The sequence below is a fragment of the Zalophus californianus genome, chromosome 3, assembly GCF_009762305.2.
Source record: "Zalophus californianus isolate mZalCal1 chromosome 3, mZalCal1.pri.v2, whole genome shotgun sequence".
Lineage (NCBI taxonomy): Eukaryota > Metazoa > Chordata > Mammalia > Carnivora > Otariidae > Zalophus > Zalophus californianus.
In genome coordinates this window covers 669,400-694,287 of record NC_045597.1, presented here as the reverse complement: position 1 = coordinate 694,287, position 24,888 = coordinate 669,400, and the positions used below count along the sequence as shown (strand labels likewise).

At 47.2% G+C, this 24,888-nt stretch overlaps 1 protein-coding gene across 7 annotated transcripts in view; it reads left to right on the top strand.

Annotated features, from left to right (window-relative positions):
• The window catches only part of TMCO3 (transmembrane and coiled-coil domains 3), a 49,096-nt gene that overhangs the window by 18,168 nt on the left and 6,040 nt on the right, over positions 1-24,888 (top strand). For 4 of the 7 annotated variants that reach the window (XM_027589696.2, XM_027589700.2, XM_027589699.2 and 1 more), the window contains exons 9-13: positions 5,048-5,168; positions 15,022-15,217; positions 19,370-19,520; positions 23,317-23,396; positions 24,600-24,749. In XM_027589696.2, the coding sequence (XP_027445497.2) occupies positions 5,048-5,168; positions 15,022-15,217; positions 19,370-19,520; positions 23,317-23,396; positions 24,600-24,749 (698 nt within the window). Of the gene's footprint in view, positions 1-5,047; positions 5,169-15,021; positions 15,218-19,190; positions 19,350-19,369; positions 19,521-23,316; positions 23,397-24,599; positions 24,750-24,888 lie in introns of those variants that run through there. The other 3 variants (XM_027589698.2, XM_027589701.2, XM_027589702.2) reach the window with 3 other exon arrangements.

The following is a 24,888-nucleotide window of genomic DNA, read 5'->3' as shown; positions in this document are numbered from 1 at the left end:
TGCCTGACGCCGAGGGTTTTGCGCCAGAGGCTGAGGAACATTGTAAACAAGCTGGTGTCTTCTGCTGACTTGTGGGCCATGGACACAGCCCCCTGGCTTGGAACTGGACTACCTGGTTGTCTTGTCTGTGGGGGTCCCAGTGTCCCCGTGGCCCGGTGATTAAGACCACCGCTCATGAGACCCAAGTGACAGGAGGTGAAGGGGGCAGCCTCAGTGAAGTAGGAGAATGAAAGCAACTTCCATAAGGACCCACACACTGGGTGCCAGTGCGCATGAGGACGTCGCTGGCTGGGAGAGACCCGTAACAAACCCGACGTCAGGATGTGGAAAAGTCTCATAACCCCTGTAAGATGAGCATGCTTGAGGCACTCAAACGTAAGTGAAGGAATTGTGCCTATTCAATTTGAGTAGGCACAAAGATAGAACACAGTGTACCCAGAAGATGTAGGAAAGAATGCCAAGAGACGGGGAGACTAGCTAAGAGGCTCAGTATATATACAGTAGAAGTCCTGGAAGAATAGAGGGGAGAAAACATCTGTTAACGTTCAGACTTGGAGAAAGGAGTGAGCCTTTAGCTTGAACATACCACTCCAGAACTGAGCAGGAAACAGGAAAATGAATGTACTCTAGGCATGTCCCAGTACAACAGCAGAGTTCCAAGGACAAAGGGGAGGTCTTGACACCTGTCCGAGGACGCAGGTGACCCACACACCTCCACCGCACTGGGTGGTGGACGCCCATCAGAGTTGTCCCTGAGGAGCAGGTAGAAGGGAAGGTGTCAGACACAACCCAGGCTCAAGAGCATGGCTGCCCATCCAGCCCTGCACTAAGCACCAGAACGCAAGAAAGCAAAGGAGAATGGACGGATGTTTCCAGGTTGGCACGTTCCATTAACCTCGTACCCAAGGTGCCTCGTGTATTTTATGTATGGACTGTTAGGAGGAAGGTTCTTTCATTTTGTAGAAGGCCAGCCTGAAACTCTGAACTGTAAGAAGTTAGGAGTACTTACAGGGCTGTAGGTTTGGGAGGTGGGTGCACATACTGGCAGATTTGGGCTGTGTAGAAATTTATAATTAAACTCTCAGGCTAAAATATCGCACCTGCAGGACCGTTAGAAAATGTAACTTGGGGGAAGAAAAGCTTTGCTTTATAATGGCCACAAAAAGTAACTTAGGAATAAATCTCTGAAAAGATGTGTGTGACCTTTGAGGACAAAAGTGCAGAATGTTGTGGAAGAGAGAGCCCATGTTCATGATGAAAAGCCTCACTATATAAAGACCTTGTTTCTCCCAAATTTATAAACTCCCAGCTATCCCAGTAAAAAAATCTCGCAGGTTGTTTCGTGAAACTTGGCAAACTGAGCCTACAGTTGATTGAAAAGCAAAGGCCAAGAATAGCTGATATTATCAGGAGCCAGAGGTCATGGTAGCAGCTTGATTGTGACAAAAGGTGACACAAGATGTGGCAATGGTGGCTTTCGGTCCCTGTTCCCAGAATGAGGCTTGCTGCCAGCCCCAGGCTGCACGGGCCCACAGAGGCCACCTGGGAAACACAGGCCTGCAAGAGACCCCCATACTGTGACCTTGCCGTCCTCTTGCCCAGGTGGACCACGGGCATCTGTGGGAGTAGTATGGGCAGGGTGGAGGCCGGGAGTGGTGATAAAGGGGAACCTCCTCGTGAAAACATGAGGAAGGGAGGGGGTGTTCCCAGTAAATGTGCTAGAATGTGCACCGTAGCATGCTTGGAGTAGTGCCCATCGATTGGGGAATGGGTAAGTTGCTGCATTCTATAGCAGTTTTAAAAAGGGATCTTTATGCATCAGCAATGGATAATTTTCAGATGTAATGGTGAGCAAAAACAAAAACCAAGTTGCAGAAATATTGACTATATTATATAAAGTTTATAATTGCAAAATAATAAACTCGGTGTTGTTCCCAAATACATAGATGTTATCATGTTAAAGCAGAAAACCCTCAAGGGAATGATCAGCATGAAAACTAAGGTGGTGATTGGGGGTGTGGCAAGAGGGGTCCAGCTGCAGGTGGGGGGCTTACTGGTAGTACCTGCAGTGTCTCCAGGGTCTTATTACTTCTTTTTTTTTTTTTTTTATAAGAAAGGCTTTATTTTTAAGACAAAACAAATAGCACAAACACATCCAAATGCACATGAGTAAGTTCGCTGGATTTTATAAAAGAGAAAGCGGCACTCGGGTGTCAGTTATAACTAGAAACATCAAGGAGATGCCCTCTGCTTCTGGTGGCATGGATACAGCATGTGCTTGTCTAAGAAGTCGTTCTGGGGTGGCATCAGTGTGGAAATGCATGACAAGAGTGAGGTGATACAAGGCAGAAATGCAGGTGGGTGAAAGCTTTAAGACCCTTTTCACCACCCTAATGTGCTTTTGTTTTGCTCTGGGGAATTGAAGCAATCAGCAGGTCACGGTACAAAGAACTTAAATGTCAAAGAACACTTTCAAATACCTAAAAGAGATTCAAGATTGTTACTAAGGTTATACAGGGAGGTCAGTAGGAGAAAATAGTTTATGTTCTCAAAACCCAGGTTTCACACAATATGAAAAGAAGAGACTGATTTTAGTAAAGGCTGGTCTTTTTCATGGTGTGCAGGAACTGCTGCTCATTGATTTCTCCATCTCCATCTCGATCAGCCTCATCGATCATTTCCTGTAGCTCCTCATCAGTGAGGTTCTCACCCAACTCCTTGTCACTAAAGTTCATTTTTCCTGTCCCTTCCTTATCGATTTTGCTTATCATTTTCTTGATCTTTCCTGGGTTCAAAGCCCAGTGCCCTCATTGCCACCTTAACTTCCTTAACATCTATGGTCCCAGTTCCATCAGCATCAAAGAGATCAAAAGCTTCCCAGATTTCCTGTTTCTGCTCTTCAGTAAGCTCTGGTTAGGACTCATTCTTTTTCGCTGGACAGATGATGCCATGCTTGCCTTCTTAAAGTTAGAGGCCATTGCCGATGGACTCCGCTGCCCGTTGTTATGGCAACCAATGTACATACTGTCTCCAGGGTCTTATTACTTGTCAAAAATCTGAACCCTATGTCTCCAAAGTTTACAGTTTAGCAAAGCACAGTAATGGGTATGTGGTTATTCATCATATTCTTTATTTTCCTTACATTTAAAGTATTTAATAAAAGGGATAGAAAACAGGAAAGAAATAAATGCTATAGTAGTGATAAGCACAAAAATTAAACTTAGTGCAGAATACAGTTTTATTGAAAGTGGTGTCTTTAATTTTTAATAGTTAGGTCTGAGTAATTACTTTCGGCTGTGTCTTGACTGTGCCGCTTACCTTTCCCATCAGTCACTGCAGTGGGTGCGCGTCTATCCCACATCTTTCCCTTCCAGCCTCAATGAGCTGCTTCTCTGCAGGGACTTCCTGAAAACCAGCTGCCCGGGAGCACCCCGCCCCTGTTCCATGCTGCCTGCCCCCTGGTGGCAGATAGTTCATGCTCACTGAATCAAGACCTTGGACTGTGAACAAAGAACAGAATTTAAAAAAACATTTAGAAAATGCTGGCAGTATATCATCAAATGCCATTTCTAAAAAGTAAGGTGTGACTGGAGATTTTGTACTTCCTCAAAGTCAAAAAGAAGTACCATCCTGGGCACAGGGCTAAACTACCTTAGTCTTGTGTGGGGACTTGGGGAGGAAGACGGCTGTGTCATTGTGAGCATGGGACCTGGCAGATTTCCCAAGATCAAGAGAGTCAGGGGTCATGAACCCGTCAAGGTGTTTGTTGAAAGTGTCCCACACCTCCATTATTTGTTGTGAGGGAAGGATTCTTGCCTACTAAGATGCACAACCCTCAAGGACGCAATAACAACCTGATGGGATTGTCCGTTCAGAATGAGGTAAAAACTAAGGCAAGATACTCTATTCACCAAAAATTTAACTTTGCGTGGAAAATAAAAGAAGCCTCCTAGAAGGATCAAGTGTGACTTTTGCTGGTGATGAGGGATTTTTATTTTATTTGGTTCATTCTTTTTCTTTTCCATAAGGTTACACCTATTAGATTGGCCTTTAAATATCTGTTCTTATGAGTAGCTTTTTTTTTTGTTTTGTTTAAGAAAAAAAAGCTTATTTTGTGGGGGTGGGGGTGAGGAACATGACAATTAAGTGTTTAGAAACACCTTTGAAAGTTTGGTCCAGGGGCGCCTGGGTGGCCAGCCAGTCAGTTGTCTTCGGTCATGATCCCAGGGTCCTGGGATCGAGCCCTGCTTTGGGCTTTCTTACCCAGCGGGGAGCACGCTTCTCCCTCTGCCTGTGCTGCTCCCTGTACTTGTGTTTTTTCCCCTCACTCCTCTCTCTCAAACAAATAAAATCTTAAAAAAAAAAAAAAGTTTGGTCCAAAGCCAGAACTGCTGGTCGGAAATGGAGATGTGAGAGGCCCACGTGACGCACTGAGTTGGGGAAAATGGTCTCCGTGTCCTGTCGTCTTTGTAGAGGAGTGGCGGCGTCCCTTCAGGCAGCCCTGGCTACTGCCTTTCTGTTGGTCCACTTGGTGAGACCCGTGTTTCTGTAGCAGATCTGTGTTTGTCTCAGGGACAGATGCTCAGTGTAGCAGTGATAGTGGGCTGGAGGTGCGACCAGAAGGGGGCGAGGCCAGGTCTCCCGAACAGCTTAGCAGAGCCATAACAGCTGGGCATGAAGGCTGCTTCCTGTGTTCTGGGGATGCAGAGTGAAATTGGCTGTCCAGGCCTGTCATATTCATGTCCCATGCCTTCTTTTTATGATGACATTTTTTCTGTAATTATAAAAGTGAACGGTAGTAGAAATGAAATAAACTGGAGATTTTCTTCACAAAAAGTTATTTAATGTTTAAGATGTTTCAGTGTTTGCTCTCAAAGAGATTTTAAAGTCTATACTCTAAATGTTAAAGTATCAAAATTACTTGAATTATTTTGGAAATGTGCACAGCGATTGTATTTTGACTTGGGACACTTTACCATAAACCTATGCTACTGACAGGTGTTTCCTCCAGCAGGTGACACTGACTACTGACAGGTGTTTCCTCCAGCAGGTGACATCGACTACGGTGCGGTGCTGCTTGGGATGCTGGTCGTGCAGGACGTGCAGCTGGGCTTGTTCATAGCCGGCATGCCCACCCTCATCCAAGCTGCAGCCGGTACCTACTCCAGGTCAGTGTGCGACGTTGCTTCACGGCCCGGTCTGGGCTTCTAGTTTCCATCATCTGTTTATAAAAATGCTATTTAATGCCTTTTTCTGAAGAGATGTTCAGAGCTTGTGTGGCGCAGACTGATAGCTTAGACTCTGGAGTCTAGCTGCCTAGGCTCCAGCTCCATCTGTCAAGCTTGGGCAAGCTGTTTAACCTCACTCTTCCTCAGTTTTGTCACCTAGAAAGTGAGGGTGAGGTCAGTCCCTAACAGAGTATTTAGGATTAAATGGGTTACAGTATAAAAGTGCTTAAAACAATGCCTGGAACATTGGGGGGGGGGTATGTGTGTGACCATGTGTGTGATTGCATGTGCGCATGTATGTGATTGTGCATGTGCGTGAGCGTGCATGCTCGCCATCATTGTGGGGATTTATCATTGTTAGTATTGTGTGCGTGATTGCGTGTGTGCATGTGTGTGATTGTGCGTGAGCGTGCATGCTCGCCATCATTGTGATTTATCATTGTTAGTATTGTGTGCATGATTGTGCGTGTGCGTGAGCGTGCATGCACGCCATCATTGTGGGGATTTATCATTGTTAGTATTGTGTGCGTGATTGCGTGTGCGCAGGTATGTGATTGTGCGTGAGCGTGCATGCTCGCCATCATTGTGGGGATTTATCATTGTTAGTATTGTGTGCGTGATTGCGTGTGCGCAGGTATGTGATTGTGCGTGTGCGTGAGCGTGCATGCTCGCCATCATTGTGGGGATTTATCATTGTTAGTATTGTGTGCGTGATTGCGTGTGCGCAGGTATGTGATTGTGCGTGTGCGTGAGCGTGCATGCACGCCATCATTGTGGGGATTTATCATTGTTAGCATTGTGTGCGTGATTGCGTGTGCGCAGGTATGTGATTGTGCGTGTGCGTGAGCGTGCATGCTCGCCATCATTGTGGGGATTTATCATTGTTAGCATTGTGTGCGTGATTGCGTGTGCGCAGGTATGTGATTGTGCGTGTGCGTGAGCGTGCATGCACGCCATCGTGGGGATTTGTCATTGTAAGTGTCTGCACCGTTAACATTTCGCCTGATCCTTCTTTCCCTTCTTCCAATAAAATAATACCAAAACCTGAACTGCACTTGCTTAGGTTCATATGCAGAGAGAAGTCAAATTGAAAAGTGGAAAAATAAATGTATCCAGAAAGTCATAGGTTACGTGGTATATAGAACCTATTACAAGAACACCAGCCAGAAAATAAATCACTTGGAAAATGTAAGGAGCCCCATAAAATTTAAAGGTAAATTACACATGGGTTAGGACTATAAGCTTGAGTTTGTTTTAAGCAAATATACTCTGTGCATATAAATATTGGGCTTTGAGTGTTTCTGGATGCTACATTTATTTATTTCATGTCTCGCAGTGATGATACCATAGGTCACAAATTAATAGACTTTTTTGAAATTTTTTTGGAATCACCTTGAAATGCCGAGATCTGTCATTTAATTTATTTGTTCCTTTCTAATCTGTATGCCTTTTATTTCTTCTTCTTACCTTGCTTCACTGGCTAGCATTTCCAGTACTTTGTTGAGTAACATGTGAGTGGATGTTCCTGCCTTTTTCCTCATTTTAGAGGGAAAGCATCCACTCTTTCATCATTAAATGTGATGTTCACTGTGGGCTTTTTTGTAGATGTTCTTTATCAATTTAAGGAAGTTCCCTTCTGAGTTTGCTGAGAGTTTTTATTGTTAGTGCATGTGGGATTTTGTCAAAAGCTTTTTCCATGTCTGTTGATATGATTGTATGATTTTTCATCTTTAGCCAGTTGATACAGTGGATTACATCAAAAGTCAAACCAGCCTTGAATACCTAGAATGAATCCCACCTTGTGGGGGTTGTGGTATATAATTCTTTTTATACGTTTTATACAATTAGCTAATATTTTGTTGAGAAGAATTTTTATGTCTGAGTTCACGATAGGTATTGGTTTGTAGCTTTCTTTAATGGTAATCTCGTTTTTTGGTTTTGGTATTATGATAATTCGAGGTTCATAAAATGATTTGGGACATGTTCCTTCTCTCTCTGTTTTCTGGAAAACATTGTATAAAACTGTTAATTCTTCCTTAAATATTTGGTAGAATTCTCTAGTGAAACCACCTGGGTCTTGAGATTTCTTTTGGGGGGATTTTTCTTAAATTACAAATTCAATTTGCTTAATGGTTATAAGGCTATTCAAATTACCTACTACATTTTGTTGAGTTGTGGTAGCTTGGTTTTTCAGAGTTGGTCCATTCCATTTCATTTGTCAAATTTATATGTGTAGAATTGTTTATAATATTCCTTTATCATCCTTTTGATGTCTATAGGATCTGTTTTGCTCCTCATGTTGGTAACTTGCATCTTCTCTCTTTTTCTTTGTCAATCTTTCTAGAGGTTTGGCAATTTTATTAATCGCTTTAAATTACCGCCTCTTTGTTTCATTGGTTTATCTCTTTGTTTTTCTGTTTCTAATTTCATTGGTTTCTACCCTTTTTTTCCCTTAGCTTTGGGTTTATTTTGCTCTTATATTTTTCTATTCTTGTGCTGTGAACGTAGATTATTGATTTGAAATCTTTTTTCTTTTCTGCTGTATTCAGTGCTACAAATGTTCCTTGCAACACTGTCTTAGCTGCATTTCTTTTATTGTGATACATTGTATTTTTATCTTCATTCAGTTCAGTTAATGTAAAACATTTCCTTTGATGCTTCCTCTTTGACCCATGGATTATTTAGAAGTCTGTTGCTTAATTTCCAAGTGTTTATGGAGATTTTCCTGTTGTCTTTTATCTTACTGATTTCTAGTTTGATTCCACTGTGGTCACAAAACAAACACACTTTGTATGATTTTAAATCTTTTAAATTTGTTGAGGTTTGTCTTGTGGCCTCAGATATGGTCTGTGGTAAGTGCTCCCAAGTCACTTGAAAACAAAATGTGTATTCTGATGTTGAGTGGAGTTTTTTTTTGTGTGTGTGTGTGTGTCAGATCTTGTTTGTTTGCTGCATTGTTCAGTTTTTCTCTGTTCTTGCTGTGGTTCCAACAATTGAGGAGGGTGGTTATTAACATCCCCAATTATAATTGTTTATTTGTCTGTTTTTCTAGGTCTGTCAGCTTTTGCTTTATATATTTTGGGGCTGTTTTGTTTGGTGCGTACACATTTGGGATCATTTTGTCTTCTGGGTAGATAGATCTTGTTATCTTATGTAGTATTTCTTTTATTTCTAGTGATTTTCCTTATTCTGAAATTCAGTTCATCTGATATTAATATAGCCATTCCTGCTTGTTTTTTTATTAATGTCTACAATGGTCTGTCTTTTCCATTTTCTTACGATTAGTCTGTTTATGCCATTGTATTTGAAATGAGTTTCGTATAGACAAGGTACTGCTAACGATGTTTTTTTAATCCACTCTGTCTTAATTAGTGTTGAAACCATTTGCATTTAAGATAAATATTGATGTTAGGACTTAAGTCTCTTGTTATTTGTTTTCTCTGTTTCTTGTCCGTCTTTTACATTTTTCTTATCTCCTTGTGGGTTACTTGCATATTTTTAGGGATTGCATGTTTTTGAGTGTATTACTTTGTATAGTTACTTTAGTTGCTACTCTAAGCACTATAGTACGCACATTACCATAATCAGCTCGCTGCTGTCGACACTTCACCTGTTCTTGTGAAATGTAGGAACCCTATTTCCGTTTAGTTCCCTTTCCTCTCCCTACTTTTTAAATATAATTGTTGCATTGTCCCTACTTATATTGAGCACAATATCAGATGGGTTTATTAACTTTGCTTCAATAATCGGATAGGATTTTTAAACTCATGAGGATTATCTATTATATTTTTACCAGTTCTTTTATTCTTACTTGCTTCCTCGAGCTCAAGATCTCTTTTGTTACAATTTCTTTTCTGTCTGAGGACTTTCTTTGGTCATTCTTTCATAGTTAGTCTGATTCTGGTGGCAAATTCTCACAGTTTTTCTTCATCTGAGAACATTTTATCTCCCCTCATTCTTGAAGGACATTTTCACAAGACATGGATTTTGCAGTTGACAGTTCTTATCTTCCAACACTTGAAAAATGTGCTACTTCTCTGGCCCCCAGTGGCTTCAATGAGAAATTGGCTGCCATTCAAATTTGTGTTTTTTCCAAACACAAGTTACAGAGAATTACTCACTTAAAGGAGTAGTTTCCCACTGGTTGTTTTTAAGATTCATTCTTTGTTTTTAGTTTTCAGAAATCTAACTGTGGTGCATCTTGGTGTCTTCATTGGTTCAGCTCCTCTAACAACACCACAGACAAATTTTCTCACAGTCTAGCGGCTGGATGTCTGAGATCAGGTGCTGGCAGATTCAGTTCTTGACCAGAGCTCGCTTTCACACAGCTGTCCTCTTGCTGTGTCCTCACGTGGCAGAGGGTGCATAGCACAGAAAGTCTCTGGTCTTTTATGAGGAGGGCACTGACCCCACCTCAGGGCCCCAGCCTTGTGATCCACCTAACCCTAATCACCTCCCGGGGGTCTCTCCTCCTAACACCATCATGTCAGGACTTCACATAGGAATGGGGTGGGGGTGGTACATTCAATTCCTAACACTCTGGGCATATCCTATTTGGAGTTTGCTTGGCTTCTTGGATCTGTAGGTTTGTGTCTCTTGACTAATTTAGGATTTTCAGCCATTATTTCCTCAAATATTGTTTCAGTCCCACATGCTTTCCCCTGCTAGGACTCCAGGGGCTTTATTACTGTCCCATGGGCCTCTGAAATGACTTTTTTTTTCCTATTTTCTCTCTGTTGTTCAGACCAGGTAAATTCTCTTAATCTGTCCTTAAGTTCACAGATTCTATCCTCTGTCTTCACTCTGTTTAACCCACCCAGCAAGATTTTTATTTTTGTTATTACAGTTAATGAATGAACAATGCAGTTTGAACTGTGTGGGTCCACGGATATACATAGGACGGTGCTGTAAACATATTTTATTTTCCTTATAATGTTTTAATACCATATTTATTCCTATACCAACTTTACTGTGAGAATATAATATATAATTCATACACACAATATGTGTTAATCAACTATGTTATCAGTAAGGCTTCTGGTCAATAGTAGGCTGTTAGTTTTGGGGGGAGTCAAAAATTATATGCAGATTTTTTGACTGTGCAGATGGTTGGTGCCCCCCAACCCCCACATTGTTCAAAGGTCAACTGTATATCGTTTGGTTGTGTGATTTCCATTTGGTCCTCCTTTTTATGACTTCTGTTTCTTTACTGAGATTTTCTATAGTTTCATTTCTTTCAAGAGAGAATTTTTAATTGCTGTTGAATCCTATTTTTGATGTCTGCTTAAAATCTTTGTCAGATAATTCTAATAATGATTCACCTTGATGTTTACCTTTTGCCAGATGTTATATTAAGTTTCAGCAATCCTAAAATGATTAAGATCTCTTATCTGCCTGGCAGGGAAAGTAGAAGAAATGAATAGCTTTTGAACTGAGATTTCCAGAGGTTAAGGCTCAGGCCCTGGAGCTCCAGCTCTGGCCACTTACCAGCCTTGCAATCTCTAGGCTTCAGTTTTCTCCCTGAAAACGGGGATGGGGTGGGGCGCCTGGCTGGCTCAGTCGTGGAACATGTGACTCGTGATCTTGGGGTGGGGGTTCGAGCCCCATGTTGGGTATAGAGATTATTTAAAAAATAAAATCTTAAAAAAACAGTGGGGATGGTATGGAAATAGTGCCTGCCTCATGGGCTGTGTGAAGGTTTCAGGAGAGAATCCTGCAGAGGGTCTAGGTCACTACCTGGTGGATAGAACTGTTAGTTTATTGAGAGGGTCCTCTTGTCATTTTTCTCTGATTCAGAATTTTTTTAACTATCAGAAAAGTAACACTTCTCATCACAACCTATAACTCAGAGCCAGTTCTTTTTCCTTCTGGCTACAGATTTTCAACATAAGTAACTGAACAAAATTTGGACAGCAAAGGAAGATTTGCAACTTTAGTTGAAAATCATTGGCGTTCTATTTAAGAAGTGTACAGTAAATTATGACCTGTAGAGGTGAGAGTCTCCTTACCAAATGGGAAGCAGAACCTCCACAAAGAGCTGCAGGTAAAACTGTCACCGTAGGACACTATCTCAGGAAGCTTTGGGAACTTTTCTATTTTTCCAATTAAAAAATCTAATACATATATTGATCCTATTGATATTATTCCACTTTAGCCATGAGACATAATAGTTTTAATGATGTAGAAAAGATATTCTATATTATGTTAAGCTGTAAAAAATGGAGTCAGATCATACACAGTATTCCTCAAAAGGTTAAACATAGAGTTGCCAAAAGACTCAGCTGTTCCAATCCAAGGTGTTTACCCAAGAGAAGTGAAGACATCTGTCCACATGAAAACCTATGTGTGGGGCTGATGGTGGCACAACAGTGTTTACATCCTTGATGCCACAGGTTACATACTTTAAAATGGTTTAAGTGGTAATTCTGTGTTATCAATATTTTACCGCAATAAAAAATACGAAACTTGTGTATGAATGTCCACAGTGGCTTTATGCATAGTTGCTGAAAAGTGGACACTCACAGGTCCATTAGCTACTGACTGGATAGAGTGCTGCGACCACACAGCGGGATGCTCAGCCATGGGGCAAGGGATGGAGCCCTGACACAGGCCACGTGCAACCCCACGGACCTCGACAACATCACGCCTATGAAGGAAGTAGACACACAGGCCACATGTCATGTGATCCCATTTATGTGAAGCATCCAGAACAGGCAAATCCACAGACAGGAAGTAGATCAGTGGCTGTCAGGAGCGTTGAGGGATGGGTAAATACACTCTGAAACAGACGGTGGTGGGCGCACACCTCAGTGAGCATACTAGAAACCACTGAAGTATGCAGTTTATTTTCTTTTTTAAAGATTTATTTATTTATTTGAGAGCGTGCGCAAGCAGAGGAGGGGCAGAAGGAGAGATGAGACTCTCAAGCAGACTCTGCTGAGCACGGAGCCCAAGGTGGGGCTTGATCCCACAACCCTGAGATCAAGACCTGAGTGGAAACCAAGAGTCGGACATCAACTGGCTGAGCCACCTAGGCGCCCCTGAATTGTCCACTTTTAGGTGTAAATTGTATGGAAAGAGAATTATATTTTAATAAAGCTTTTAAAAATTAAACACAATATTTCAACTACATAAAGAAGAAAATGAGAGACTAGAAATAGATCTACTTACGTATATAATTAATATATATATATATAAAATCAGGATTGATGATTTTGTACTAGACGGAAAGATGATCATTTTATTGTCCACTATGTATATTTTCTTTATAATTTGGGAAAACCTCTTCTAATTTTGACAACCAGGGAAAATTTATAGTAAACAAACAAGACATAAAATTAGTGGTAATGTTAATATGAATGTTGCCTCTTTATTAAGCTGTAGTCAGAATTTTTTTTAAACATTTATTTGAGAGAGAGCATGTGCGTGCCCAAGCAGAGGGAGAGGCAGAGGGAGGGGAGAAGCAGGCTCCCCGCTGAGCAGGGAGCCCGATGCAAGACTCAATCCCAGGACCCCTGGGATCATGACCTGAGCCGGAGGCAGATGTTTCACCGACTGAGCCACCCAGGAGCCCCTCTAATCAGAATTAATCTTGATCTTTTCTAAAGGAAAGAATTAACGTCTTCCAAATATTTCACAGTTAAATAACAGAACACAGAGACTATATGATAAAGAATACTTTTTTTTTTTTAAAGATTCTATTTATTCGTTTGACAGAGCACAAGCAGAGGGAGCAGGAGAAGGAGAGGGAGAAGCAGGTTCCCCACTGAGCAGGGACCCCGATGCGGGGCTGGATCCCAGGACCCCAGGATCATGGCCTGAGCTGAAGGCAGACGCTCAATCATCTGAGCCACCCAGGTGTCCCTAAAGAATACTTTTTAAAAAGAGTGATATAAATTATTAAATCTTGCAAGATCATGAAAATTCTAGAAGAAAGTATGGATGGATTTGTTTATAATATTGAAGATGGGGGCCCTTGGCTTCAAGTAGAGCAGAAATTCCAGAAGCCATAAAGGACAGGAAAAGTGATCATTGCTACTGTATGAAAGTTTTATACTGTGGGTATTTAAATATATCTGCACGTATACACATACACACGTGCTTGTAAATACACATGTGTGCACACACATGTGCATACGTGCTCTGAAACATGCAGGTACACATTTGGTAAGCAGGCCAAAAACAAATGGGAAAAATATTTGTGAACACATCAAAGAGAGTTAAGTTTCTTACTTCATAAAGATCTACAAATTAGTAAGAAAACTTTGAATAGCCCAGTTAAAAAATAGGTGAGCAGTGAACCTAGAAATGAGCAAATGGAAGATGCTCATGCTGCCACATAAGGCAGAAGGCATCTTCTACCCGTCAGACTGCAGACCCTTAAAAGTGGGGTGATAGGGCGCAGCTCCAGTGCTCAGGGCAGAGAGGTGAGCGGAGTGTTTGGGGAGGATGGTGAGCAGTGAGTGTGTGAGCGGTCACTAGAAGGGCTCTGGTCAGGTAAGTGTTGTGGGGAGGACCGGAGTAGTGTGAGGAGTGGCGGACAATGGACGGCCACGTCAGGTTGGCAGGCCTCTGAGTCGGAAACACAGAAGACACCATGGGGTGGCGGGGAGCCCCCGAGGTGGGGGCCCGGTGCACGGGTCCTGCCGCTGGAGGGAAGGTGGGCCTCCAGAGAACAGAGGCTGCTGTGGGTGCGGGAGGGGGCAGTTGCACTGGGCCACGAAACCTGGGCTCGTCTGGTATTGCCACGGTTGTTCTGGCCTCTGGAGCATCACGAGACCAATTAGGTTAGTGCAGCCGTGTGGGGAGGTGACGGCACCTCGGGGAGGGGTGCGGGGTGCCGGGCCCAGGGCAGGTACCGCATGACTGGGGTGGAAAGACTGGCCGGGGAGTGAGGTGGACCCAGCCTGCTTCGCGCTGTGCAGGCGTGCCAGGGCTGCAGACTCCGGGTCCACATGCCTGCCTCCCTCTTGGTGAACCTGCGTGGAGCCTTCCCCCGACGTGATCAGTCGTGTGGCACAGCTGCTACTTCAGGCTTTGACTACAATGATGCATTCTCTCCTAGTGATCAGATCTGTATTCTTCCCTTGGGAACTTTTAACCAGAATTCTAGACTAAATAGTTTCCTAAATATGATGGAGAACTAAGTTTTTAAAAATTAATTAAATAAAAAATATGTATACTCATTGTAAATAAGCATGCAATAGTGCCTTTCTTCTGAAAGTTTTTGACTGTGATCTTAAGAATACGTTCTGCGAGGTAAATAGCGTATTCTAAAAAGAGCTTAGGACAGAATCCTGTTCTCTGAGACTAAGGCAGTTAAGTTATCTTCCATAAAGAGACACGAAATTCGGAGTTCTGGCTTGGCCACGAGGAGCTATTTTGCTGCGGGTCGCTGGGGTTCTGTCTCCGTGCCTCCAGTGCGGAGCCTGCAGGGTGACAGTTGCCTCAGGAGGAATTCCCAGTGGGCGTTAGTTCCTGGTGAGGGATTTTGTTAGCAGTCACGGAGCTGTTTGAGCTGCGGCCAGGAGTCCTCATACCCTGTAAGATGTGTTTGTTTCACAGCTGACGGCAAAGCAGCCAGCTTCAATATTTGATCCAAATAACTTAAATTGAACCAAGTTACTTAGAATTAATGTGATTGATAGGTTTTTAGTGTTTGGAAATAAAAATGTGATTTGGGAAATTTGTTTTGTAACATATCAAAGAAAAATGAGTGAAAGCCCATTTTATGGAGTGTTAGTTAGGGAAATGTGTTTTGGAGGTGAAATGACCTTTGTTTCTTCTCTCCTAGTGTTGTCATGGAGACCCTGCGGATCCTGGCTTTGGTCGGTCAGATTCTCTTCTCACTAGCTGCCGCTTTTCTTCTGTGTCTTGTTATAAAGACTTACCTCATTGGACCATATTACCGGAAGCTGCACGTGGAAAGCAAAGGGAACAAAGAAATCCTTATCTTGGGAATCTCTGCCTTCATCTTTTTAATGTTAATGGTAATTCTCAAAATATCCATTATTTATATACTCTGACTTGTAATCTGTTCGCTGAAAGCTTATGATCAGTTCTTTATCTTTTTATTTCAATAGTAGTTAAAATGTTTGAAACACACAGTCGTATTTTTATTTTCTGCCCAGTCATCACTCTACCCGCTCAGTATTAGTACAGTAAGCTAAACCTGTTTGCTCCCATACTTTTTTTTTTTTTTTAAGATTTTATTTTTATTTACTTGAGAGAGAACGAGAGAGAGAATAAGCGGTGGGGAGGAGCAGAGGGAGAAGCAGACTCCCCGCGGAGCAGGGAGCCCCATGCGGGACTTGATCCCAGGACCCCGGGATCATGACCTGAGCCGAAGGCAGACGCTCCACCGACCGAGCCCCCCAGGCGCCCTGCTCCCACCCTCTTACGCACTTTGCTGAAGTGGCACTGCAGGTGGTCTGGGTGGCCTTGAGAGCCACATGGATTTCCAGCATCACCAGCATTACACGGTCTTAAACTTCCAAACGACTCTGGATCTGAAGTCAGAATGCAGTTTAAAACCATTGTTAGTTCTATTCGACAAGGACAAAGCTGGTCAGCAGTGTAACTTCTTTTGCCATAAGGTAAAAAGTTGAAAATGAAAATAGAAGGTTCCTTTTAGAAGCAGCCTTCTCCTTATTTAAAGGATGTGCTTCTTGTGAGAGAATGGGGAGTGCTGTTAGACCCCCACAAACAGTCCATGGTGCCAGCATCACGCACAGCCCCGCAGCGGCGCTGCTCACCGCGGGCCCCAGAGAAGTGAAGACGGGTTCACACAGAAGCTCACGTGTGAGTGTCCACAGCTGCTATGTATCCATAGCAGCCAAAAACCACCCAGATGTCCTTCAGCAGGTGCCTGCTTCCACCAGCTGTGGTCCGTCCACACCAGCGAAGACCACCCAGGTTTAAAACAACTAGTACATGAATCTCCAGAGAATTATCCTGAGTAGGAAAAGCCGGTCCCAAAGGTCACATACTGTGTAGTTCCATTTATGTGACGTTTATGATGATAAAATTTCAGAAATGGAAGATTGCCGGTTGCCAGGCATTGGGGGCGGGGGGGATCCTTGTGACAGAAAGGTGCACGTGTCTTCACTGTGTTGTGTCCCTGTCACGGCTATGATCTTGTGCCTGACTTAGCAAGATGCTGCCATTGGGGAAGCCGAGCAAGGGGTCATGAGATCTCCTTGGATTGTTTCTTACAAGTGAATTTACACTTAACTCAAAATAAAAGGTTAATTTTAATTTAAAGGAAAGTGACAAAAACTATTTCCTCGTATATGTTGTATATGATTTAATTGTCTACTAGTGTTTTATAATCTTGGGAGAAGTCTAAGATTTGCTTCTGCTCAAAGCTGCTCATGTGTGACTTATTTAATTTTTTTTACATTGCTTTAGCCATTCTGGAGTATTTTTCTCTTTGAGAATAACATCTGGCAAAATTGTGTTGTCTGGATGCCTTCCATGCTGTCTTCGCAGCCGCTGCAAGTTCAACTGGTTCTGCATTTGTGGGTTCGGTTTTCCTCCTGAGCAGCTGCTAGGGTCCCCGCGTGGTAGGTGCTGGGCATCTGCTCATCAGATGGTCTTAGAGCTCACGCACTGCCGTTACCTGAGGTAGTCCCTCGGTGTCACAGTTTGTCCTCTCTGTGGTTGGATATTAGGGTTGGTTCCCATTCAGGGCTCTTGTGAAGAAAGCGGCTCTTCCCGCGCTCCCGCATGCTCACGGGGGAGCGGGGGGTGTAGGAGTCGGCTCACTGGCCCGAGGTGTGCACGGGACAACTGGTAACGAGTCGTGCCCACCCCTGGCGCCGTGTGAGGGCCCGGGGTCCCTGCACCCTCCCCCGCACTGGGGCGGTTTCAGCCGCTCTGCTGGGTGCTAGCGGTGTCTCCTTGGGGCTTTGACTCGCCTTTCCCTGTGAGCTGTGTGGACACCTTCCTTGGAGCTGGCCTGTCAACCCTCAGGTCATTTTCCTTTTGGCTTGGTTATTTCTCTTACTCATTTGTAGGAATTTTTTATATATTCTGACAAATTTTTTGTCTCTCTTTCTTTTTACTAAAATGAAATTCCTATAACAAAATCCGCTGTTTAACCCTTTTAAAGTGTACAAGTCAGTGGTTTTCAGCACGTTCCCAGCACCGTGCGACCAACGCCACAGCCAGAACATTTCTGTCACCCCCCCCCGAGACCCCGAGTCCCCCACTCCCACCTGTACCCCTCAGCCCGTAGTAACCGCTCCCCTGCCTTCTGCGCGCACGGACTAGCCTGTGTGTCTGCCGATCTGGTGCGGCGTCCGTAAAGGTCCATCCATGCGGGCACGTTTCCGTACTGGCTCCTTTTATGGCTGATACTCTCTGTTCCGTATATTTTTGATGATATTTTCCAGTCTGTGACTTTTCACTCTCTCCATGGCATTTTTTAATAACCAGAAGTTCTTAATTTTCATGTCTTCGAAGTTTTGAATTTTGTATGGATAGCACTCTTTCGGTCCTGCGTTGATCTTTGCCTCCCCTGGTCCAGAGGTACCCGTGTCGTCCTCTGGGACGTTTTGCTTTGCTTTTCTCATTAGATCTGTGTCTGTCTGGAGGCATGTAGAGCACATGGCATAGGGCTGTGGACACGAATCCGTGTTACCACGTGTATCTCTCCACACCACACTGGGGCACAGGGTCACCTTGTCCGAAGCCAAGAGGCGTGTGAGTGCATGAGTGTGAGCGCAAGTGTGCATGAAAATGTGGGATTGTGAGCATGAGTGCATGGGTGGGGGCGTGCATGAGTGTACGTGTGCTTGTGTGTGAGCACAGGTGCGTGAATGAGCACAAGTGTGTGTGAGAGTGAGCACAGTGTGGGTGTGAGTGCACGTGTGCTTGCATGAGTGAGCATGAGTGTGAGCGTGCATGTGAGCATGAGTGCGTGGGTGTGAGTGTGCATGTGAGTATATGTGTATGTGTGCTTATGTGAGCGTGAGCACGTGAGCGTGTGAATGTGAGCACAAGTGCATGGGTGTGAGTGTGTGTGTGCTTGCATGAGTGAGCGCGAGTGCATGAGTGCGTGGGTGTGAGCGTGCATGTGAATATGTGATTGTGTATGTGTGCTTTCGTGAGTGTGTGAGCACAAGCATGCGAGTCTGCCTGTGTGTTTCTGATTCTCCGCTCTGTCCCCTTGCTGGCTCACCTGCTTTTACAGCTGGTGGTGCTGTGCCCAGCAGCCTTCTCGGTCCAGGTTGTCCAGCTATCTTCATAGTCTTTCCAGCATCCGCGTGGGGTTTTGGATTCAGCTTGTCAGTTTTCACACGCCACTGCAGGGACTCAGGGCCCATGGGAGGAGAGTTCGTGCATTCACGGCTGCGAGCCTCTTGCTTGTGAGCGCGTACTCTGTGCGCCCTGGCTCTCGTGTGTTTTCTCAGCAGAGCTCTCTGGTATTTGGTGTGAGGGTCGTGCATTCCCTTGTGGGACTTGTCCCGGGTGCTGGGTGTGTTTTGGCGCTGTTGTGAAGTGTGTTTCTTTAACATTCTTTCTTTGGCTGCTGGCTTCTGTGTGTAGTTTTACTTCCTCAGAATAAGAAACACCTACTTCTTTCAAGTTGTTTTATGTCAGTAACACCTCGTGAAGAAGTCCACCCGAAGCTTTGCATTTAACAACTGTCATTAGAAGCCCAACAAATCCTGACTTGTACCGCGTCCGGGCCGCTGAACATGCTGGCGCTTCCCTCTGGGGTCCTGTTCTCTCCGGGCATCGCTCATCAGACTGTCCGCTTTCTCTACGTGCTTTCAGGTGGAAACGGGGACAGTTTTTACATTAATACATGTTTTATTGCCATAGTTGAGCTATTCACTGAATCAAGGTAAAGAAAATCTACCACAAATATTTAAAATAAATTTTTGAAAATATTGTCATTCAAAACTTTGAATGATTGCTTCAAATATTTTAATTTTTTTTCTCCCCATATGGCAGATTCAGCTAACGTTTGCTTGCTGTGCATGTCCCAGCTCGTCCGCACAGTGGCCCCTCTGGGGACTTCGAGATGGGCCTTTGCTGTGATGGCGCCATGCCTTTGAGCGTGAACCCGCCCCTGGCCAGAGATGTCTCCGGTGGCACTTGTGAGTGACAAGCGGCCCTCCCCTCTCGTCCAGGTCACGGAGCTGCTGGACATCTCCATGGAGCTGGGCTGCTTCCTGGCCGGAGCGCTCATCTCTTCCCAAGGCCACGCGGTCACTGAGGAGGTCGTGTCTTACACCGAGCCCATCCGTGACTTCCTGGTCATCATCTTCTTCGCGTCCATAGGTAACCCCTCTCGTTCACGTGAGGACGCTCATGCGGTGTTTGTGGGACGGATGCACGTGACTTCTGTGACCTGCTTACATATTTCTTTTTATTCAGCAAGAACAGTTCCATAAAAATTGGGGTCCGCAGAGAAATCTTACTGAAAAGAGGGAAAATGTGCACTCGGGGACACTAACTTGTTGATCGGCGGCCGTGCTCTGGGGGCACTCAGATGCCCTCGGGGAGGGTGACCCCCACTTTCGACTCCATGGGAAACGTATAGATGCCCAGCAGGTTAGCAACCTAGAGTCAGCACCAAAATGGGACATTTGGGAGGAAAGGTTAATTTTGGTACCAAAAAGTTAAGCTGCTATGTCGAGGTGTACCGCCGTGTAAGTGCCCCTGCGTCGGGTGCCCCTCCACCTGGCACGTCCATGCACTCTGCTGCCCTCCACCCAGAGTGGCCACCCAGCAGGCACCACGCCCACACTCGCTGATGGGCTCGGCACGGCCCCAGCGAGCCCGAGAACGTTGAGGAGCACAGGGCAGCCGGTCCTGAGAGTAGAATGCAGAGTGAGGAGACCGCCCATCACCCGGCGGGATAAGACCCTTTGCAGCTGCGTTAGTGACAGGTGTCCGCGGTGTTCCAAGAGAACCTTCTCGCCAACACGTGCCCCTTGCTCTGCCCCCTTTCCTGTCCGTCCCCTGCCCGTCCCTTGTCCTCTGTCCTTGTGTCTGGGTCTGTCTCTGTCCCTCCTGCCCCCTTCCTGCCCGCCCCCTTCCGTCCATCACTTCTCCAGACAAGGACCCATGAGGCCGACAGGGGCAAGCTCCCTCTGACTGGGTCCCAGGCCACGTTCCTCCCGGGGCCGCATCTTACTGACATGCGTGTGGCTCGTGTCCTGCATGCAGGGCTGCATGGAGTGTGTGCTGGTTAGAAATGAAAATCCTGCAGATGTGTTATGTAACAGACAGGCTTGCTGAACTCTTTCTCAGGTTAGGGTTCTTGACCTGCCGAGATCAAAGATGTCTAACGAGGACAGAGCCGTATGTGTTTTTGCTTTCGTTCTTCACACTCAGCATGCGAAGGGCGTTCAGCTGAGAAACGTGTGCACTCCACTGCTCGGGACAGAGTCTTTCTCCTTGGGGTTCTAAGCAACACAGAAGTGGTCTGTTTGAGACGACGCCTCGGGGATGTGCCCATGAACCCGGTCCCTGAGCCCTGCCCTGTGTCAGGCTCCGCGGAGCCGGGAGACTGCGTGGAAGGCCCACTGGCCGCAGTCAGTCCCAGGCAGGGGCAGTGACCCTGGGGTCCCAACACCACAACGGGGCCACTGAGGGCCCTGGCTGAGCTCTGAGCAGTGAGAGCAGTGTGACCAGCAAAGGGCAGTTTGGGGCCCAGAGTGAAGGAGGGCCCCCCGCCAGGGGGCTGAATGCAGAGGCAGCAGTGGCCGGCACTGGCCCTGGAGGGCATCGGGGTGGGGATTCGGTGCAGGTGGAGGGACCCTCAGAGGGCAGCAAGGCCCCAGGCCCATGTGGTGGTGGGCGGCAGTGCGACCCTCAGCCCCCGTGTTCCTCCTGCTAGACCAGGCGTCGCAGGCTCTGCTCCTCATCACAATCAGCTGGTACCTGACTTCATAAATCCCATGTCACTGAAACACCACTGTACCCATCCCTTTGTGCTGCATTTTTTTTAAGATTTTATTTGAGAGAGAGCGAGCACGTGTACAAGCAGGGGGAGTGGGAGAGGGAAAAGCAGGCTCCCCGTGGAGCAGGGAACCCGACGCGGGGCTTGATCCCAGGACCCTGGGATCATGACCTGAGCTGAAGGTAGACACTTCACTGATGGAGCCGCCCTCCCCTGTGTTGTGTTGACGAGGCTTTTGAGCTGTGGCTCATGCTGCCAGAATGGATGCTGGTATGCGGGCGGCGGCAGCGCTGACGGAGCCTCTTCCTGGTCTGCAGATGGCCGCCTGCTTGCTGGGTCCCCGTGCGGCCTTTCCCGGGACACAGCGCACTCGGGGACAGACACCCAGAGACAGAGGAAGGGACTTCCGTGTCCCCTCCTCTCCTTACGAGGACACCAGTCCTGCGGGCTCAGGCACCCACCCCGTGGCCTCTCATCGCCCTCAGTACCCCCTGGAAGCCATCTCCAGGTGCAGTCACACGGGCTTGTGGCCTCAGCACCTGAACTGGAGGCAGCGCGGTCATGGCAGCTCCAGAGGCAGAAAGGAGTGGGGGCGACCGGGCCTGTGCGGCCCCCACTCCATCCTGTACAACCACAGCAACTAATCTCCCATCACTCCTTGTCTTATGGATGAGGCCAATCATGTGATGTTTCTTGTTATAGACTTTTCAACAAGGATTTCATCCTCTCGGATCCCCCTTCCTGGGACACAGGAATTCTGAAGTGGGCACTGCCCATCCTCATTCTTGGAGGCGCCCTGGAGGCTGTCGTGGGCCCATCTGGGGTGTGATGGCTCACGTTGACACCTGTGGGCCTAGTGCACATGCGAGGTGACTGTGGGGCTAGTGATGATTGACAGACCGTGTGCCATGTTCTGCTTCCCACATCTGCAGAGAGAGGTCAGGAGGTGTGCCAGGGTCCATGCTTTGTTCGTGGTGGACCTGACATGGGCGTGCAGAGCCCGTGTCCCAGGGACATGGCCGGTATCTGTTGGGAGGACGAATGACTGAATGTCCGTAAGCAGGAAAACTACAGCGGCTCGTGTGCCTTTTGTCAGAAGTGTGTGTGGCAGGTGCGCCAGTGTGGATCTGTGTACACGGTGCTCTGCTCGCCGCACGGAGGTCCGAGTGAGCAGTGTCTCCACCCTCAGAGTGGAGAGCCTCTGCCGTCTGGCCTGCGTGCTTGGGCCTGATGCACGCTTATCCTCGGGAGAGGGAGGCCCCTGAGCTTCGAAGTAAGTCAGCGACACAGCCGTCAGTGTGCCTGGTGGGGAAGCGGGCGGGCGGGGGCCACTGTTCCCCAGGCAGGTCCGTGCAATGGGCCAGGTTGGGGATGTGTGCACAGGAGCGCCCACACTGGTCACTTCCGACTGCGGGTGACAGTGTGATGAGCTGGTCTGCACCCATAGTGCTGGGGGGTCGTCAGGGCTCGGGACACTGCAGGTTGGGGAGGTGGCCGAGGCAGACCCAGGAAGAGGGACGTTGCCAGGAAGGAGGTTGGGGCAGGTGCTTGTCAGCAGGCCCCCACGGGCAGATGCTGCCGAATTCCAGGGACGAGAAGGCTATCTTGTGAGCACGGGGGTTCTGGAGTTTGTGTTTCTGAGTCAAACAGGTGTGTCCCTGCCCCAACGTGAGCTCCAGGTGCCCTCCCTAGAGGTGTGGGTCCGGCCACTGAGCGAGGAGGGGCCCACCAGCACCCACCCCTCATCCCTCGTCCCTGGCACACTCCCAGTAGGCACTGACCGCAGTGGGAAAATCGTTCTCGGTGGTTTCGCCAGGGCAGCAAGCAGCCGCGAGTGGCCAGGCTTCTCCCCCCTTGTTTCCAGGCCCCGGGAGGTGTCTGCACCTCACACAGAACGTTTTCACAAAGGAAAATCACTTAGCCGCTGCCTGCCATGCCATTTGGCCAAGTCCTGGAAGTGAAGTCTGGTGGAGGGTGGCCCTGGGCACCCAGGCCGCTGTCCCTGCGGCGAGCCGGCTCAGAGCCACCAGCAGCAGGGGCCAGTGTGAGCCGGACGGGGTGCCCTCGTGTAAGGCAAGGAAAGAAGGAAGCCTGAGCATCGAGGACTCATGGTTGAGGATGAGGCGGGTGGGCCTGCGAGAATGACCTTGTCTGTCCTTTCCCTAACAGGCCTTCACGTGTTCCCCACTTTCGTGGTGTACGAGCTCACCATCCTGATGGTCCTCACGCTGTCGGTGGTGATCATGAAGGTACGGGTTCTCCTCGGTGCTTCGCTTTTGGTACAATTCCTGTCATTTTTGGTTTATGTGTCACAGAGCCTAACTTTCTACCCATAGGACGCTGAGTCCGCAAAGCTCCAACAGCACCACTTACCCTGAACCCCTCTTGCCTCCCAGCAGTCTTAGGACGGGGCAGGGTAGGACCGGGGCCTTTGGGTTTGTTTTCCTTCATTTGTCTCAGAATTGGGTATGTTTGAAATGGGAGTTACGAAAGCTGGGCCAGGAGAAGCAACTTCTGGATGTCCCGGGAGGCCCCTGCACTTGGACGTTCCTCCCGAGCTCTGCTAGCAACCTGCGCTCACGTACAGTTCGTTGTTTATACGTTTTGAAATTATTATAATACTTTTGCCCACTAAATCAGTGGTTTATTATAAAAGGGTATAACTCAGGAACAGCCAGATGGAAGTCATGCCCAGGGCGGGCCGTGGGGGCGGGCTGTGGGGCGCCCGTGCCTGTCGGAATGCCTCACAAAAGTCCGGTTTAACAGCTGCAGAGGATGACCTCATCGCTGTCTGTCCTCCATGACTGCAGGTGCTTGAGTTGCCTGTGTTAACATTCATTTCAGGGTCTGATTGCCTGCTCAGTAGCTGTCTGGCTTTGTAGATTAGAAAAGTTGACTTAAAATATTAGTTTTTTTTAATTGGGGTGGGGAGGCACAGAAGGAGAGGGGGAGAGAGAATCTCACGCAGCAGACTCCACGCCCAGCATGGAGCCCAATGTGGGGCTCGATCTCACGACCCACGATCAGGACCTGAGCCAAAACCAAGAGTCGGACACTGAACCGACGGAGCCATCCAGGCGCCCCTGACTTAAAATACTTCGACTGGAAGGAATCCGAATCCCTGATAATTGTTGCACTTGCCCCACGGGTTCTGGACCGCTCACCTCTAGATTTTGCCTACGTGAGAGAGCTACCGTCCTCTCGTTAGAAAGTAAAATGTCCTTCTTGAGCGCTGCCTGCTACCTACTGCTGTTGGCTTAGTTTGGGGGGAAGACCTAGCTATCTGCTAGTGAACCTGAACCCTTGATTTTACGTTGTTCGGCGTGGTTTGCTGTCCCTCTGTGTCCCTTCGGTGCTTCCGTGCGTTTCCGCAGGGTGTCCAGCGAGGGCTCCTGTGTGTTTTCTGCCCGGCCGGCCGGCCCGGGCGAGGCGGTAACGGGCCGCTCTCGCAGTTTGCTCTGGCAGCTCTGGTCTTGTCCCTCCTCCTGCCGAAGAGCAGCCAGTACGTCAAGTGGATCGTGGCCGCGGGGCTGGCGCAGGTCAGCGAGCTCTCTTTTGTCCTGGGGAGCAGAGCACGCAGAGCTGGTATCATTTCTCGGGAGGTGAGTCCGCACGCGTGTTGTGCGTGTGGTCGGGGAACCCGGCCCGCATCCCGCCCCCCCCCGCCCGCATCCCCCCCCCCCCCTCGCCGTCTGAGTGTGCTGCCCCGCGGCTGCGCAGCTGGTGCGGGGCCGGCGCTCT